The following is a 19,220-nucleotide window of genomic DNA, read 5'->3' on the forward strand; positions in this document are numbered from 1 at the left end:
AAGTACTACTATAAGATATAGCTCGTGTAGCTAGTCATAAATTAGACTTAAGCTCCTGCTGGGTCGATGTCGCTTGAATTGCAACCCGAAAGCAATTTCTAAGATTCTTTTAAGAGTTGTAAGCTACTGGGGCACATTACTATATAACATCCTCTCTAAAAGAGCATCATACAATATGTGTTCAGTTATTATCTGTAACGAGCCCTTTATCGACTGCTGCTGTAATTTGTTTGTTATCTTTTTCGTTTGGCGAAGTGGAGGTGGCGGTGAAGGCAGGAAACACCTTCAGTTGCTGTCTCAATATTGTTATTTATTTAAATTTGTTACTTATGTTTTTTGTTTTGTTTTTTTTTTTTTGTTTTGTTCGAGTACATACAATATAGCGGTTTTGTAATATATAACTTTTTCATTAATTTGATTTTCTTGCATATATTTTGAGTTCTTTATAATGGAAATTCTCCCAGGAGCGATTCCAATTAGAATCAATCTTCTGAGAGGAGTGGGAGGGGGGGGACTATGTTCTTAAAATCAAGCAGAAGACATCTTTGGCGTGTTTTTTTTTGTTTGTTTCTTTTTTTAGTTCAGCTAAATAGGGGCAAAAAATCATTGATCATTGAGTACTCGTTTGCATAGTTTAATAAAATTTCGTAATAATAAAATATATATTTATTTTGTTGTGTTTTTTGTTTGGTTTTCGCTTTCGTTATCCTTCCACTGGGCTTGGCTTGTGGGTATATATATAAATTAGAAAAAAGCCTATAAACCCAGATTTTCTTGTCGTCTCAAAAAATCAAAGCATTTCGTTTGGGCACAGCAAGTATTTAATAATATCTGAAAAATATATATGTGTATATGTTTGATGTTTTTTGTATAGTATTGGATTCTTTAAATTGTCAAAAAAGAGGAGGAGGAAACGTGTGCAAAGCTCTGTTCCATGGCCCAAACGAAATATTTGTTTGATTTTTCTTTATTCCCAATTACGGAGTATCTTCCCATTCAGAGAGTGTTTTTGTTTTTTTTTTTTTGCGCGGAGAGCCAGAAGAGAGAAGTTGTTGTTCTTGTGTTCGTTTAGTACATTTAACAATTTGATATATAGAGTTAATATATATATATATATAATAGTTTATAATAAATTGATGCGCTCGTTTTGTCTGGTCTGCTTTACGATCCATTCATTCTGTTTGTGCTTGCTCCACGTTCTTGGAGTACATTTTTGTAAAAGCATTTTTAGCAAAAAATTAAAAGTTTCTCTCTGTTCTTCGGTTCCTTTTTTAAAATTTTCGGACTTCAGCGTTCATTCTCTACGTAGACTTTGATCTCGAATTGTTATCAATACCCCCATATAAAATAAATCCTTTAACTGCTGTCGAAAATGTCCGTTCTCCGACGACGCGTTCTGTGTGAGGAGGAAGCTTCATATACCATCTATAAATATACTCGTATTCGTACAGGTTCCATTAATAGATTAATATATATATGTGTAATCGTTTAAAAAATCAGCGCCACTTTTGTTTGTGCCTGTGTCCTGTCTGTCCTAAAGAGTCCTAAGAGGTGCTTACAGCATTAAGCATAAGTATAGCGTAGGTATAGCGCCCCAATCTGAGAACCTGCGAATCTGAGAATCTGCGTCCTGTTCCTACTTGTCCTCGCCGATGCCCTCGTCGGTTGTGGTCTTGCGCTCCCCCCTAGCCTCGTCGCTGCGGATATCACATTTTTCAGCCAACATATCCTCGATGCCCTCGTCGACGGTCTGGCTCTGGCTCTCGCCATGCACATGCTTGCCCAAGCGCCCCGCAACAATGACGCACTCCCCCTGAGGTAGTGGCGGAAACTTGGCATAGGATGAGTTACTTATGGTGCCCACAGTGCTATCCTCGTAGCAGTCTGGCGTCATCCGCACGCGGCACGTTTCGAAGGCCTTCTCGTAGCCGAGTTTCGTGTACAGATTCCGGGACGCATCATTCTGTGGACGAATCACAACGAAAGGCGTATAGCCACGCTCGATGACCAACTGCGTCAGAGACTTGGCCAGACGGATGCCATAACTGCAAAACGGGTGAACGAATTTATGGTTTAGAGCATTCAAGGGTCCACACATCTATGGGTAACACTATACAGCCATACTCACCCCATGCGTCGATAATCTGGACGTGTTTGCATTGAAAACATAGCACCGTAGTACGAGTGGACCATCCATGCGGCCAGCTCACTGGTGTCCTTGCGAAAGATCCCCAAGCCAGGCAGCTTGCGCACGAGTATGTCAAAGAGCCGGACGCATTCGATTTCATTGGCAGGATATAGATCGTGTATGCCCTGCACATTGTCCAGGGTCAGCGGACGCATCTCCGCATCTTCCGGCAGCGGCTCCAGTTCCAGTTCGGCATTGAGCTTGTTGCACACATAGATATCACCACTGAGTCGCTCCATCACACCGAACTTTGAGTAGAAGTCATCCAGGCGATTCATAATGGCGATGTGCGTAAAGTTCAGGTACATAGGCTTCTGCCAATCTATAAGTAAATCTTCGGTGCGCATCATATCTACATGCTCGATGTGTGCGGATGGACAAAATATCCCCAGGGTTTGGTAAATATTGTTGTGCGGCTGCAATATCAATTTGAGCGGTTTTTGATTTTTGGTTAATTTTTCTGGTTGTATTGTACTTACCGCAAGCGTGCATCCTGGAAAATGAAGAATTATCGGTTTTTCTGGCCAATCCTTAGCAACATAAAACTTAAAGTCCCAAATACGATCATTCAGGTACGTTTTTATGGTTTGATGAAACTGCAAAGATATGCACAATTTTAATTAAAATTTAGGAAAGAAATTATAGTTTCGGGTTCACATGATTACTATAGCCTAAGAGTTCCGTGGAACCTTCGGTCTCGAGCATCAGTTTCGTACACATTCTATGGGCGTATAATTCTCTGCATATCAAAACGAATATCAATTTAAATCTCAAAAATATTTAAATGGACATTTATCCCTCAAAAGCCGGTTGAATGCAGAAATTACCACAAAAATATTCGCAGCCCCAGCGAGTCACGTGTTGGTGGAAATCGCATTCCTAAAGCTGTTGGTAACCGCCCCGAAAAAAAAAGTTTTTTCCCACTGAAAATCGAAACTTTAGCCAACTTCAAATCCTTGAGGCTGGTGCCAAGCCGCCGAAACTCCCTGCCACAGATATAGCCAGGGCTATAACAAAAGCACAGGCACAAGCCACACGTGATGGGGAGAGGAAAAGGTACAGTTCAAATTGAAGTACAACAAAAATAAGAGAAGAGTAGAGAAGCCAGCGTAAACAGTGAAAACAGGTCAACAAAAAGGAAAAACTGCGAGCCCGGCTCCGTTTGGGTTTGGGGTTGCATGATTTGTGGTATAGGCGGGCTGTGACGACGCCTTCTGAGTGCCACCCATTTTCCCATCCGCTTCGGTTCGGTTCGGGAACATGCAGGTAATTGTTGGTAAATTATCTGAGAAATGGGCGTGGTAACTCTTTTCTGGGTGTCAAGTTACCGCTCAAATGCTCTACTGTTTTCGGAGATAAAGAAAGAAGCGAGAGGAAGAGGAAGAGATGGGGGGATATACACAGGGGGATATATTTATACGTACCTTTAATGATTCCGGCAGATAGCGTTCTAAAGATACCAAAATTTCTGGAAGCTCTGATTCATGCACCAAACGAAAGTGTTTACCTTCAGGAATGATTTCCATTTCTGTGGAAAAACAACAATACCAAGAAAATCAAATAAATGCAGGTTTAACGTGGGGTTAAACATCTCGGCTATTACCAAGGATTTTTCCTCTCTGGGCTATACTTATACTCCAACAATATATGTAACGAGACCCTACGTATATGAAGGTCTCACGTTTTGGCCTCTTTCAAGGTCAGAGCTCAACGACAAAGTAAAATGAAAAGTCACAAAAAACAACAAGAACCGGAGAGAGTGGGCGCCACACACAACCGGACGGAGAGGATGCTCTGTTGCAAGTGCTTCCACGGTACATGTGGATTGTGGATTGGGGACAGGACTCATACGATGAGAACATATGTGGCTGCCGTTCTTGCTGTTACCTGCTTAGTCATGCAAATGGGTTGTGTGTTGTGCATCGGAAGGACATCAGCAATTGAGCCAAATTACCAGCAAAGTGCAATGCCAAAATACCAGTATTGAATGGTAATCATCAAAATTCTGCCTCCTCCCCAACGTCCATAAACAATTTGATTTGATTAACAGAAATTTGAGCCAATTAGCGTCAAGTATTTTGATTCAATGATTTGGGGTACACTTAAATGGGAAATACTGGGCTGGGATTTCACTGGATTTCAATTGCAGCGATTTATATTTTATCTTCAGAACATTAGGAACACATAGGGAACACCCAAACTATTCATAAAATATTATTTCCTTGGGGTCAACCTATGCTCTACATCTTCTGAATTCTGATATTTTGCCACTTTATTTGTTTGTTATCGTGTTTGATTGATTGCCGTTGTGATTGATTGACTAATGCGCCAAATATCATTATCCTTCACTTGTCCAAGGACTCTCTTCTGCTCTGTTTAGAGTCTCCTCCCTGGTGGGTTACTGTGACTATTTACTGCAGCTATAATATTTGTGTGCTGTGTCCCAAAATGAACGTAATAGTGTGGCACATGCTGGCTGGAATTAGAATTAGTCATGTTGTACATGAGCCAAGATCTCATTCCAGAGAAAGGGCGTGGGCGGATGTGGACCCCGCCCTGGCTGCGACTGCGACTGTGAGCGACACTACTGGCCAAGATATGCCACGAATGTGTCTGCATCACCACGTCTGCTCCGGCTCAGACAGGGCCACGGCTACACTGCATGTGTAGCATATTCATCTACTCGTAAATACAAGACAAAATCAATATCAGACCTAAGCGTTTTTTCTATTCCTGTGAAGAGCATACTTGGTCCGCACCTCGGCTTGTTCGGGTTGTTGCATGATGAAGCATAATGAAGGCAGCCCGAGACCGATTTTGTTGATTTTTATGGATAAAAATACCGTTGACATTTCACAGCGACACTCCGCACGGGCGGTCCCAGACCAAGTCAGAATCCGATTCCCGTTCGCACTAGCCGTATTCCCCGTTCCTTCCTTCCTTCCGAGAGTACCTGTGGCATGCCATCGCCATCGCACTTGCCAGCCAATTTATTCTGCTTTGCTTGTTTTTGCTGTTGGCCTAATTATTGAGATGCCGTATGGCTGCGATGCGTTAATTTTTAAAAACCCCTGCCAGAGGGTCTTATGAATTCGCCATGAAGTTGGTTCTTCGTTCCGTTCCCTTCCCAAGAAATGGCATGATGGGAGGACCATGAGGGATGAGAAGTGTAGAAAGTGAAAGGCAAGGGGATGAATAAGACAGATTGGCAAAATTCCAAGGCGACAGAAATTAAGAATAAGAAATAAGGAAGTAAGAAATAAAAAGTAAAAAAGAAAAGAATTGCAGGAGAAAACTGAATGGAGTTCTGAATAATTTCACGATACGGAAGATTTAACAACAACAGAATGAAGAAGGAGAAGGTACATATGTATAAGATCTCCTGAAAAGAGTCAGGAGCATTTTGAAAGCGGAAAGAGATTGAAAAAATCAAGATAAAGGATTAGAGAGAAGATTAATATAGAGAAAAGATCGATAAGAGCAAAGGATTGAGTAGAAAATGGGAGACATAAATAATGAAAGAAGGAACGAAGTAATAAGAAGATAATGTTGAACATCGACAAAGAATTTAACAATTAAAAACGGAAAGACTGTATAAAACAGGAAATAATTATGATTACTAGTTTTGAAGAAGAAACAAGTACCAGGAGAGGGTTGAAAAATGGAGGTCACGATGATATAATTCAGGTAAATAAAGAAGAAACAGGTTAGGCTAAAGAAATTGAAAACGAAAAAAATTATAGTACAACAAAAATATAACTTATAGTAAGAAAACGATAAAAAAAAAGTTCAAGTTACAGAAAGATATATAAATAAAAACTGTGCTAAAGTGTGTTGAATGTAAGGAACCTTTTAAATAACTAATATTTATAGGGGATTCAAAGCTCTTCAAAGACACATCCTAACCCATTCCATTGGCAGATTTGCAGGGTGTTCACCGATCGATTTGGGACATTAGTTGTTGGTCTTAGGCGCAGATTTCGGATGCGATTTCTTGAGGCGCATCGCATCCACGATAATTGACATGCACATGTGCATCTTGACTTTTCAGGGAATGGCGCACAGAAACGTTTGGTAAGCGACATTTTCGCAATTTAAACAAAACGAAAAAATGAAATACCCACAGATTTCGACTCTTACTCTTATAATGCCCATGACTGGGTGCGGAACTTACAAAAAATATTAATTCCGTTGACCTTGTGTGAATTTCTGTGCGGTGCTGCTTCTGCGGTGTTGCGGCGGCGGTTGCGGTTGCTGGTGTTATTCTTGGCCTTATCCTCGAGGCGTGTCTGCTTTTGCGTGTGCCGTATTTATTTGTTTTAATTATTATTACAATATTTTATTTCTTATTTTGTTTTTGTTTATAAATGTGTGTTTAAATGTGTTTAATAAATTATATGAATTTATCATAGACTTTTATTGGTTTTACTTTTTGGAAAAAGAGTATTATGAAAATAATTGCTGTATTTATCCTTTCTTTCTATCTTTTGTTTTCTTTTATATGCGAATCACAGATTTCTTTATTAGAAAATTCTTTAATTACTTGATGTAGTTATTATTTTATATATGTATGTTTTTATTTCTCCAGCTCTGGATTTTATTTTATTGATAATTTTGTGATGAAATTGCTTCGCTGCTTCGGTTTAGGCCTTTTTCGAATGGAGATGTCGGCAGGCGTGAGATTCAGACAGAGAGAGAGCGAGATACCAGCAGTTGTATGATGGATGATTGATTTGATTGATGGAACCTGGACTATATCGGATATCGATGCAGCACCACTCGATAGACGCACACACACAGTTATGTTATGTTATCGCTTCAGTTGTTGCTGGAAACCCCTTTTGTTGTAGCCCCCGTTGCACCTCCACACAGTCCCAAGGTACAACAACAGGCGTGTGCTGCTGTGCTGCTGCTAGTCCAGCATGGCGACCCCAAACGAAGAGTGCGAATGGGACGACTGGGACGACCGGGACGACACTGGGATGAGGGGGAAGCGACTGGGCTGATGTTGCTGCTGCTACACTTTTCTGTACTTGTGCTTGAATGATTTTTTCTTGCTTTTAATTTTAGTCAGTTTTTACGCCTTTCTTTAATGTATATCTTGTGTTAATTAGAAATTGATTTTCTGGCCCCGGTCTGGCCTGATTCTGCTTCCGTTGCGACTTCTTGAGTGGGCGGCTGTATGGAAATATGCTCTGGCTTTGGCTTTGGCTGCGACTGTAGTGTCGTCTGGCCCGAATCGGATTCGGATACCGTTTGAGTTAATACCGTTCTGACCAGCCAGCCCCAAGGACGCAGACACACACACACACACACAGTCACGTACACGCACCCACAGCACAGTACACGCACAGGACAGGCAAATTGAGTTCTACTTCGGGATAATTCGATTGCGGCTGGCTGGGGGCTTTCGGATCAACTTTTTGCATCGACTGTGGATGAATTTGTTGCGCTGCTGTTGTTGTTACAGCTGCTCCTGCCGTGGCTCTGGTTGTTGCTGTTGCCTTCGCCTTGGATGGTCTATCGCCTGGTTGTTGTTTTGGGCTACGTGTCCGTTTAATTCCGCAATGAAAAAACCCGAACTGAACTGACTGACTGACGACAACGATATGATTTCGAGTCCCAAGGAGCAGAAGCACCAAGCGGCAGCCGCAGGAGCAGAAACAGCAGCAGCAGCAGCAGCAGCAGATGTTGCCACACGTTTCTATGCTGTTGCTGTTTTCACTGTTATTCGTGCCGCCATACCGCTTCATACCATGCTGCTTCTTGTCCATATTGCAAATTCGAGAACGAAGCCAACTGCAACGTGGCAGCGCCGTCCTCTTCTATCGTTCTGCGTCGCTTGAATTCGTTCTCTCTGCGCTCTGCCTCTCTCGCGAGGGATTGCTCGCTCTTTCTAGCTGACTCTCTGGGTACACTTGCAGTAAAAAGGGTGTTCAAACGGCAGAGCACCACACACATCCATAAGGACACTAAGAATCGATTATATAATTATTTAATTCAATTTAATTTTTGTATCTCAGGGAAATTCTTGGGTTTTAATCAAAGAATACAACCACATACAGTCCTGGGCAGTGCTTCTGACATTGGAATTAGCATATCATATGTATAGTACGTGCAGCTAAATACACTGCCACCCAAAAGTATTTAATTAAGGAATTGAAAAACACAAACGATACCTTACGATTATATTTTAGTACAAATCTCACCTTTAATAGGACTTACGAACACTTATAATCTTATATCCCTATAATATATGTAGTATATCGACAATAAAATTATATTGAAGTTATAGAATTTCCGCTAATTACATTCTTATACTTGTTCCTCTGGTTCTGCTTCTCCCAAAATGTTCTTCTCCGAAAAACAGGTATTTTTACGCCCTCAATAATCCTTCTAGTGTACAGCTGTGAAATGTTGTTCGCATACACCTTCACCACCTGGAAATTCTCTCAGTGTGCCTGCTCTTTGTTTTTGCTCGTCCTCCTTGTGTTTACCTCCCACTTCGGAACCGGACCGTAGCTGAGGCAGAGCGCCCTGCAATTGTGTGCGTGTGCAATGCGCTCTCACTCTCTCTGGAGCGTGTCCTTAAATGTGAGTGACGAGACGAAGGGAGTTTTTGCCTTTTGTTTTGCACGTTGCTGTCGCTGTTGCCTGGCGTAACGTAACTGTACACCGGAGCCGGAGCAGCGGCACAATTTTCGCTTGATTGGGATGAGTTTTCTAAGCACATTAGGCGGCAACAACAGCTACAGCCACAGCCACATTTATTCACAGCAGCAACAACGGCAAGAACAGCAGCTAAAACCGAATAAACGGTAAAACGGTTGTTGGGTAAAAGGAAAATGGCCACGGCGTCCGCGCAATACGTATACGCCACGTTGTGCCGACACATTTTAGAGCACGTGTCACTGAAGCCGGCACTCTCTTTCTCTCTCTCTTGCTGTCTCTCCGCGTTTTGTTTATGCCGCACAGCTGTGAGAATTGGACGACGGAGGAGAGTCACATCCACATCCACATCCCATGTCTATGCCGAAAAAAATCCATTTTATTCGCCATAATTTGGACTGATACTCGTATGCCTCCCTGAATGACCAGAAAACGTTTTGGGGACTGGACGTGGACCCCAGCTCAAGGTCGCCTTTCCACTCTCCATGGAGGGGGGGGGGAGTTCGGAGATGAACTGCTGGTTCGTGTGTCTGCAATTGACATTTTTATTGGCACTAAGTGGTGCAGAAACTAGTTCCAGTTCCAGTAATTAAAGTAGACATGAAGACGCGCCAAAACACGCCCGGGGCGTTGCATTCGAGTTGCGAAACTATCTAGGACCCCATACCCATACTCGCCTTGCATCATGTTGAATCACGCAAATCCCAGGCTGCTTCAAGGCACGCAAAGACAATGACGCCAGTCCCACTTCCTTCTCCTTCTGCTCCGTCGCTTCTTCGCACTCCGCCTTGGTGTCGAGGACGCATAACGGCATACAAACGGCTTGTTATCGTAGTCATAGACATATCCTACCAGTAGATACCCAAATTGCGCGGCATTTCCAAGGAAACTTTGCTCGTAAAACAAAATAACAGTTAGCTATCATTCTGACGGGTTTTTCTATGACATTTATTCTGTTCTGGCTGTGGCATTTGCGTAGGGCTGGGGTTAGACGAGGGAATAGGTGAAGTGCCGACAACTGTTTGACAGTAAAACTTTGGCCTTCAGTGCATTTATTAAAATTTATATATTGCCAATACTGTCAGGACAAAATACGGTGAAATCCCTCTACGGGAAACCCATACTATATGGATACAAACCTCTTAGGATATCCTGTATAAAAAGAAGAGCTGGAGCTGTATAAAAGAGTAAGTGCATTCAATTGGATTTTTAAATGTTTTCCATAAATGAAGATGTCTGCCCCAGGCACCCAACTGTTCACCAAGATTTCACAGCTAAAGCTTTCACTGTATACACTGAGGGAAAATTGGCTGAAGCTTGAACCAAATAACGTCGCACATTTCTCGCTGGAGTTAGCCAAGTATATGCATTTTAAATAGCAATAGTCTGAATACCACCGAATCATTCTGCTATTAGAATCGTTTGTGAATCAATTTTGTTTTCGCATTCGCATTTTCCCCAAGTGCATGGATTTTCTCGATGGCTTTCCTCGAGCACCAAAACGAATGGCGGTGTTGACAAACGGCCTGGAGAGCGACTTTGGCGACTTGGGGCCTCGGCCTTGGCATAAAGTTCGCCGCTGGCCTTTAATTAGCTTTAGTTCGGATTACTCATTCGATGCCTGGCAGGGTCTGGGGCAGACAGGCCGCATTGGAATGGGGCATGGGGATTTGGGGACTGTGGCGGCTCCATTGTTTCAACGACGGCATGCGGATGAGGTTGGTCAAACGTGCATGTCTGGCACGTGTTTGCGTTAAAGTTTGCGACCCACTCCAGAGGGGGGGAGGGGGGCGTCAGGGGCAACTTAATGTCAGGGTCAATGCAGAGTTGCTTGCATGTGCGGCCAATTTGTTGAGTTTCCCTTATGTATAGTCTGTATGCACCATATAATATACGGAGATATTGCATAAATCAGAAAAACAAAAGAAGAAATTCAACAAAAGTTTCGGTTTACAAAGGGCCATCAGCGAAATTGTTCGGTATGACTATGGCTGTTGTGTTGACTGTTGGATGGGAGATGGTCAAGATACAATATTTATTCAAAAGCAATTGACAGGGGCAGGGGCAGGTCGCTTCTGTCGGCGACAGCTGCACCACTCTGGGGACACACACACACACACGTGGCAGTCAAATATGTATATATATGATATATTGTATGTACAAAAGAATAGACGTGACCTTGACTGTGGCCGTGGCAATTAGAGTTATTTTCATTTGTATTAGGGGACATCTTTTCTCGGCAAAACGCACTGCATATCAAAATGGGTCCAAAATAGACGTGAATAATATATGGGAATAGTTTGGGGACTAGTCATTCTCGTCTAAGGGCATCTACATATAGATATGTGTTGCTAATTCAAATATTCAAAATATGTAACGTACATGTTTGTTCGCGTTTCGTTGTGAATGTGCTTGATGCTTGGAGTGGTTGAGGTGGCTGGCCGAACAGCTGTTCGGCTGACGTCATGCAGATACTCATAAATGCAACGAAAACATAAGTCGGGTGAGTAATTTTGGATGGGCTATAAAAAGGGGTATGGACAACAGGCAAAAAGAGCCATGGAAAATGGCAAGGTTCGTACGAACCTCACCTTGCCCTGTTTTGACGAACAATATAGCCTGAACACAAAAAGCCGATATGGTATATTAGGCAAAGGGGTGGGTTTGACCTTGCGTGCGTTTCATATTCTGGCCGTGCCTGTTGTCCATACCCTCTTTTTTCTCAGCGACATCCCAGCGGGCGGGTATAAAAGAACGGTTGGAGTTTGAATTTGAAATTTCAAGTAAGACAACAAAACATAACATGCTGACTTCTTTGTTTATGTAGATTAGTTTATAATGGATACCATCGAATATGTGTGTGGAGTTTTCGATCCTTACAACAAGTTTACAAGTTTACATCCTTGTAAATGATATACTAAGTTTAAGCTTAAGATAACATATTCTTTAACATGATTCAACTTAGGGCTATATTTGATTAAGTTGCCCCTTCGATTGCTCCACTGCCACTGTCAGAGACATCTGCAGCACCACTCGGATCCTTCTTGCTGGCCTTGCTCTCCTTTTTGTGGTTATACGTCGTAGATCCTAAGAGCCCCAAGTGGAAAATTCATCAACAGTTGCAAAGCTATTGCAATCGGTATGTGTTTATCTTTTTTCTTTTTTTCTACTATCTTTTTCCCACATCATCACGCCGATTTTTCGCTTTAGTTTCAGCCCTGGTATCAGGAGGAGACTATGACAAACAATAATATAGGCGTCTCCGTACTGACGGACTTTCCAGCAAAAGAAGATTTGATCTTCATGCAGCTAACGGACAGGCAAACCACTGCCAAAGAACCCAAAGACCAGCTACTATAGAAGCAGATCCGCATTTTTTGCAAACAAGAACACGAATCCCTTCTCGTCAGCCATCGGGGTGATTAGGAATGGAATCAGGAGTCTTAAATTTCACCCTATCCAATTAGCTTCCTGTAAGGAAAACCGAATTACCCATTTGATTAAGGCTTCCGCAAGTCCAATAACTTAGCTACAAGGCTAAGGCCATCAAAATTCCTGCGAAAATTATCGTCAGCCAACTTTAGTTTTTCCATCACATGATTTTTGATTTCCACAGCATCATTATTGTACTCGGCGCGTTCATCGTCAGAAATGCGCAATTTTTTCAAAATGCGTTGCAGTTATTGGTCAAAACTTATGATTAATTATAGATTTAGCGGCAGCGAAAATAGGCCGGAATCAAGTCACGTCGACCGCTCGCACCAAGCTCTGGAAACAGAAAGATTGTGGAAAGTCCCCTTTTGAAATGAATGTTCTCTGCAGTGTGATGGCGGATTTTGTCGTTAAAATATACCGTCCGGCCCTCAGAAATATACCGTCTCCTCCTTCTATATTCCTCGACTTGTATATTCCGTGGAATATTTTCTATTTTACTGACTTAATTTAAATAATATATACCTAGAGTGTGCATTTCATGGCATCGGACGGACAACACTGCGTATACGCGCTTTATTCCATCCGTTGATTGGTTGAGTTTATGACGGCTTTTTACACGCTTTACGCTCGCTTTACGCTTTTGAGAGATTGTTTTTTTTTTGTGTGAGACTACTGGAAAAATATCAGTATAGTTCGGAACGTCCGGAGTTAAGCACACAAAAAAAAAATTCGAAATTTGTGAGAAATATTTATTTTCGATTAATTTTTCAAATAATTTGAAGCATTAAGTGATTTTTTTTACTTAAGTTAAGCATAAAGTGACATTTGATAAAAAAATAAAAAAATTTTAAATAAATTTTAAAGCTGTCTTCCTCGCTCTCTTACTAGCTCTTGTACATTCTCATATACAATGGTGACAATTAAATACGCTTCATCGATGCCAACCATCTGAAAGAGAGTACGAGAGCACAAATTAAGACTTTGTGGATGCTCTGCTGAATACGTTTATATGTATATTTGACTTACCTCGTCTTCTAGTTGATAAGGTGGTCGCATAGAGCCATAAGGGATGGGGATATCTGCATCGGTATTGATGCATTCAATGGGCGATCGGTATTTGGTATTTAATTCGTTCTTTCAGTTAGAATGTACGCATCTGTTGAATTTTGAACTTATTCTTGCCATCGGTAAGGCATAGATGACTACCGTAAATGACTAGTGAAGTTGAGAAGCATTTGCGCCGACTGCGTCTTCCATGTGATGTGTGGACGATGTGTGTCCAATTCAGATACTGGACAATACTGGACAATACTGGACATTCGAAGGAAGCCTTGAAGAGGCGAAAAGAACGGCAAGCAAAACGTTCCTCTGCCACATCTGCCACGACCAGCGACAGAGACACGCCGCTTTCGTAATTCCAGCGGTGCATCGATACGTTACGTTCTCGTTCACGTTTAGCATTTCCTTGTTGAAATTTTCGCCCTTCAAGGGTGCGAGTCTTTTGACTCTCCACAATCAGTATGATTATGACAATATACCAACTCATTTGAATGAGGAAGAAGGCAAAGAACTCATCCGTCTCAAAGACATCCAGTCGCTTGGGGTTCAGGACCGCTTCGAGGATGTAAAAGTCATCAAAGAGTATAAACAGAATGTTATATACTTCAAATAATTTGAAGCATTAAGTGATTTTTTTTACTTAAGTTAAGCATAAAGTGACATTTGATAAAATAAATTTTAAAACTGTCTTCCTCGCTCTCTTACTAGCTCTTGTACATTCTCATATACAATGGTGACAATTAAATACGCTTCATCGATGCCAACCATCTGAAAGATAGTACGAGAGCACAAATTAAGACTTTGTGGATGCTCTGCTGAATACGTTTATATGTATATTTGGCTTACCTCGTCTTCTAGTTGATAAGGTGGTTGCATAGAGCCATAAGGGATAGGGGATATCTGCATCTCCAATGGACCTTGGGTGGGATCTCTCACTGATTTCAGTATGTTTAGTGAATTTATCAGGAAGTCATGTCTGACTATGCAGAGTGTTCTGCCCAAATGAATAGTCTTGAGCTTTCGACATTGTCGGAAGATGTCAAGGATTTGCTCAGAAATATTTGGAAATAAATGTTCGGAAGTGATTTCCAGACTCTCGAGATTAGTCATTTTAGCCAAGAGAGAGAGGCGCTCTTCGTCCTTAAAGCCACACACTAGACTTATGATTGAATCAACCTGCACGAGCTTCCAAGCCTCTTCATCGTCGATGACAGTGTGCTCTAAAACCAACTTCTTTAATTTTGGTGTAGCCTTCAAGGAAAGTACCCGAAAGAGATCTTCTAGAGAACCCCTTTTGGGGCCAGAGGAGATTCTCAACTCTTCGAGGTGCGAAGCCTCGGCCAATACCTCAATCCCCTGGGTATCTATCACTGGGAGCTTCAAGGACTTCAGTCTCGGAATTTGAGAAACCAGATCAAATGCGGTAAACGGATCCTGATTGACTGTCGGACCCTCGATAATCAAATTATGGAGCTTTGATTCGCCAGAAAATGCAAAAGCACTGAGCAGATCTACCAGAGAGGTGTCACATTTCCTTGCTGTTATGACCAGATCCTCAATGCTGGATCGCTTAGCTAAGACATTGAGGCCTTCTGTGGCGTAGAACGCGCACTCGAGTCCCTTCAGAGAGCTTATAGCGGATACTCCGGCCACCTCTTGGGGGGTGAGACCGTCGCCTTTTACGGACAGGTATTTTAGGGTGGGGCACTCCTTGGCGGCCACATTGTCAAGAAGTTTCTTTAATGAGCCTGTTCGATGGGAGCCCACAATCAGCGTTGTTAGCTGGGGAAATTGAGCCAGCTGTTCTATTTCTGTGTCCTTGACCCAGGATAAACGGCATGACAGGGTTCGGAGAGAATTCATTTTTCTCAATTCCCTCAGATCTGCACTGCTCATTTCGTAAGAATTGTCCACTCTCAGTTTCTCCAGAGTCTCGCCTTGCCAAGTGGCCAGTTGGCCGAAGAAATTATGCATGTTACTCCATATGAAGGATCCACGAATACTCACGTGCCGTAAATTCTGCAGGCTAGCTATGAAATTTAGGTCAAAGGAATTGGGAAAGTCAAGCTCGGACCCTTTTCTCCCAAAGTCCAATGTTCCAGTGCTCTTATCGAATATTATGTGTCTAGGGGAGAGCACAATAGTTTATACTTGTTCGATCGTATTCAGATTTATTTACAAACCTGTCAGCGGTGCCCTTTTCAATAATTTGGAAATCGCTTAAATTAAGTAAATGCTGGTAGCTTCGTCTATTGGAGAGGACGCCTCTGAAGCTCGTCCACGAAGTAATATTGGCCAACTCCGTAGTCTCATAGAAATCGAGCGAGCTGTCGGTTATGCAGAGACTCTGCAAATCGTGATTTTTTTTCATCGCCAGAGCGGCAAAGAACTCTCTCAATGAGCCAGCTTTACGGTGTCCTTTTATTTCGATATGGTTTACGGCTTCAAGGCGGGCCAGAGGTTGTATCGCAAGGTTGTTTTCTTTAAAGAACTTCATATCTACGTTTAATGTTTTTTTCCCCCGTTTGAACGATATGCGGCTTTTCTTGCTCCGTATATAAATTTCATCTTGACAGGCGTCCAACATTTCGACGAGGATTTCAGACGACTTCATGTCGACAAGACAGGACTCAGTCTTGTGGGGATGAATTTCGATGTAAATTTTGGCTAACTTAGGAATTTACAACTGGTGGAATCCCAGGCGATATCTCGGCGAACATTGCATTCGCCTTTAGAAACAACTCTTTGAGTTCGGTTAGTTGAGACAGGAGCTGGATGGCCATAGAATCAGCGAACCGACATTTCAAAATTTGCAAAGATCTTAGGCGCGCCAGTTCCTTTGCCTCCAAGGGATCGATCTTTCCTCCTGTCAAGGAAAACTTTTTGAGGGTCTGCGACTTCCTCGAAGCCAAAGCAGCCAGGAGGCGCTGGAGGGACCCTCGAGATGGCACACATAAAATAATCAATTCTTCGAGCATGGGTATTTTCGCTAGGAGCTCAGTATTTTCTGTTTCGGCAAATCCACACTCTAATGTCCTTAGGGATGTTATTTCAGACACTATAGCGATTTCTTCTGCCGTGATGCTTTCCAACGACAAGTGCGTCAAATTAGGTTCCTTCCCGAATGCCAATCCATTTAGAATCGGCTTAAGTTTACCTGTTTGGGACGATCCGTTAATTTCAAGCGAAGACAAGCCTGGCAGAGTCGAAAGCAAACCGTAGTCGGAGTCATTCGCAGTACAAGATATTCCCGAATAAAATAGCTGAATATTCGTTTCTTCGCTTGACTTCTTTAGAATGCTCAGAACTTGCTCGGATATCGCCCCAAAGTCGTGTCTAGACAGTATTACCAATTGGTCGAGTTTGGTCAGTTGCGACAACTGCCCAATGCTCTGGGGATCGTCAAATGCACACTTCACTCTGGTTAATGTTTCAATCTGGGCAATGGCCTGCGTCTCTTTTTCGTCTACTGGGGCATCGTCTATGGACAATCTATGCAAGACTTTGCGCTTCTTGCAGGCCAATTCATTCAGCAAAGGATGAAGAGTGCCCTTCTCGTGCACGCCTGCGATTTTTAAGTGCTTCAGTTTGGGAATCTTAGCCAAAGGCCTGTATTCGCTTGCATCGCAGTCGGGTCTCATAGTGAACTCCAGTTCTCTCAACTGTTGGCAGTGCGGGGCGATCGCAGCCAGTCTTTTTCCTCCCGTTTCATTATTCATATATGCCAGGTCGCGCAAGTTTTTGTTCAAGCGGCAGATTTCGACCAAATCATCAATATCCATCCGAATATTTAAACGGAGTCTCTCGAGGCTTTTAAGTGTTCCCAGACCCTCCATGGAATAGCCTGAAAATATGCACAATATACACATACATATGTACATATGTAAATATATCCCTCGACATAGACGAATAATGCTCACCTGGAAAAACTATTTCCAACGCTTTCAGTTTTACCTTGTTTTGAAGGTGGCCAATCACGGTTCGAAATGTTTCCATGTGCTCACTATGGAATGATTGGGGAGCGTAGCGTAAGACGACTTTGTTCGAATCTGAGTCCCTGATGGCGCGGCTGAGGGACCTCACAGCGAATTCCTTATCCTTTTCTGAGGTATTCTTTAACAGGGCATACACCTGTTCAAAGTCGACTATGTCCATCCATCCACCTACGAAGGGGTTGAAGGTCACATACATCTCTAGCCTTTCATATAGATTTGCATCCCATTCACGGAGCAGATCGGTAATCCGCTCGGAGCTAGCGGCAAAGCTAATGAGATCGGCATACTTGATTGCGTCGAGTGTAGCTGCACTGCCCTCGCAGTTTTGTTCAAGTGCTTAAATATCTCAAAGAAGCTGTAGTCTGCCAATTCCAATATGCTCATTGCTTTGCTTTTAATTAATCACAGACCAGCGTGTTATTTAGCTAAAGAAATAGTTTTGTTTTTAATCGGTTCTTTTTATTTGTTGTTTTCTCGAAATCACTGGAAGAGCTTTTTCTCCGATTACGCACACAATGCCTGATTCATACAGAAACAAGAACGATTAGCTTTTTTTTAATGTTATTATATACGAATTAATACGGTATCAAATACATAATTAATTTTTGCAAACAAGTACTTTGTAATTACACTTCAGTGAACGATTTAACATAAATAAATTCCCATAGAGTACACCCCTCACTGACTGTGTAGGACGTCAACGCTCTCTGTGGTGGGGCTGCACTGTCGCTTATCTGCTGGCGGCTGCTGACGGCTGGCTGATAAAAGCTTTTTATACTCCCATTCTCGGCTGGAAATATTCTCTCTATCTGTATGGTTAGCTTCGTTCCCTCTCTCTTTGCCGGTACATATCGAGGGATTCACAAAAATCAGTGGAATGTGTTCAAGAGATACTGCTTTACGTATCAGAACCAGGGACCGCAATTTTTTGTTTTAAATTTTTTTAAATTATTAAAATTAATTTAATTATGTGGGCATGGATAAATCTTCCATATAGCTGATATTCGACGGAAGATCAAAATTGAGGGAATCGTCGTATTTGTTGAATCGGTAATGGCCCGGTTGACAACATTTAAATCCTTGTCGCTCACATTCAAAAAAGTTAACCAGTCGATAGTATCGATAACCTAACTTGAATCGGGTAAGGACCTCTGTTACCCGATTGACAACAATGAGTCTCATTCCATACACAATGATGCGGCAACATTAATTTGTAAACCGTGATTTAGTCAAAATACAATACTTACAAGCAATTTAAAGTTGTCAAAGTTGTAGAAAATGTATCCATCGATGGGATAAAGCTAAGTGGGCAAAGCTGAAAACTCTATATAGCTTGTAATATTCGACGGGAGATATTTTTGGCAATACCCGGTTCGCAGCAATGAGTACCATTCCATACACAAACATGTTGCTAATTCCATGCACTCATACCCTGGGGGAAATGGATATAGAATTGCGGAAATAAGTGTCACTCCAGGCTCTAATTAATGCAGAAACTAGTCAGTCTCTGTTTTAAACGATATTTTGCAATTAGTGGACTTCTTACAGAGACCAACAATTGGTATAGGGATCAGGATTTATATACAAACACCTAATCAAATGCATGAATAGACCAAAAAAATGCAATCTAAGACAAGGTCTTTACTAATTACGTTTGAAAGCAGGTTGGAAAACAGTATCTTTATATAATATTCACGAAATAGGGTATATAAATGACCACACTCTGGTTGACAAGAAATGAGTCTGCGAATACCAGCAACATTGACGTCACAGCCTGCGACTATTGAACATTTTTGTTGAAATCGTGTTTTTGTCAAAACAAAAAACATGCAAGTACTTAAAAGTAACTAATCCTGATTAAAATTGATTCAACA

At 42.0% G+C, this 19,220-nt stretch overlaps 2 protein-coding genes across 2 annotated transcripts; both read right to left on the bottom strand.

Moving 5' to 3' along the window:
• Positions 1–613: 613 nt before the first annotated feature.
• LOC108163172 lies at positions 614–7,797 on the bottom strand. Its single transcript, XM_017298304.2, has 5 exons — positions 6,363–7,797; positions 3,613–3,716; positions 2,668–2,784; positions 2,129–2,604; positions 614–2,045 (listed from the first exon to the last, which is right to left on the bottom strand). Exons 2-5 carry the CDS (start codon positions 3,712–3,714, stop codon positions 1,637–1,639), a joined length of 1,104 nt encoding a protein of 367 aa, XP_017153793.1. The 5' UTR covers positions 3,715–3,716; positions 6,363–7,797; the 3' UTR covers positions 614–1,636.
• A 6,013-nt stretch (positions 7,798–13,810) lies between these two features.
• LOC108164014 lies at positions 13,811–18,111 on the bottom strand. Its single transcript, XM_017299590.2, is given in 5 exon segments — positions 13,811–14,119; positions 14,198–15,476; positions 15,535–16,022; positions 16,024–17,195; positions 17,272–18,111. Coding segments are annotated over 5 exon segments (3,300 nt in total). The 5' UTR covers positions 17,543–18,111; the 3' UTR covers positions 13,811–14,029.
• Positions 18,112–19,220: the final 1,109 nt, after the last annotated feature.

The sequence above is a fragment of the Drosophila miranda genome, chromosome 4 (genome assembly GCF_003369915.1).
Source record: "Drosophila miranda strain MSH22 chromosome 4, D.miranda_PacBio2.1, whole genome shotgun sequence".
Classification (NCBI taxonomy): Eukaryota; Metazoa; Arthropoda; class Insecta; order Diptera; family Drosophilidae; genus Drosophila; species Drosophila miranda.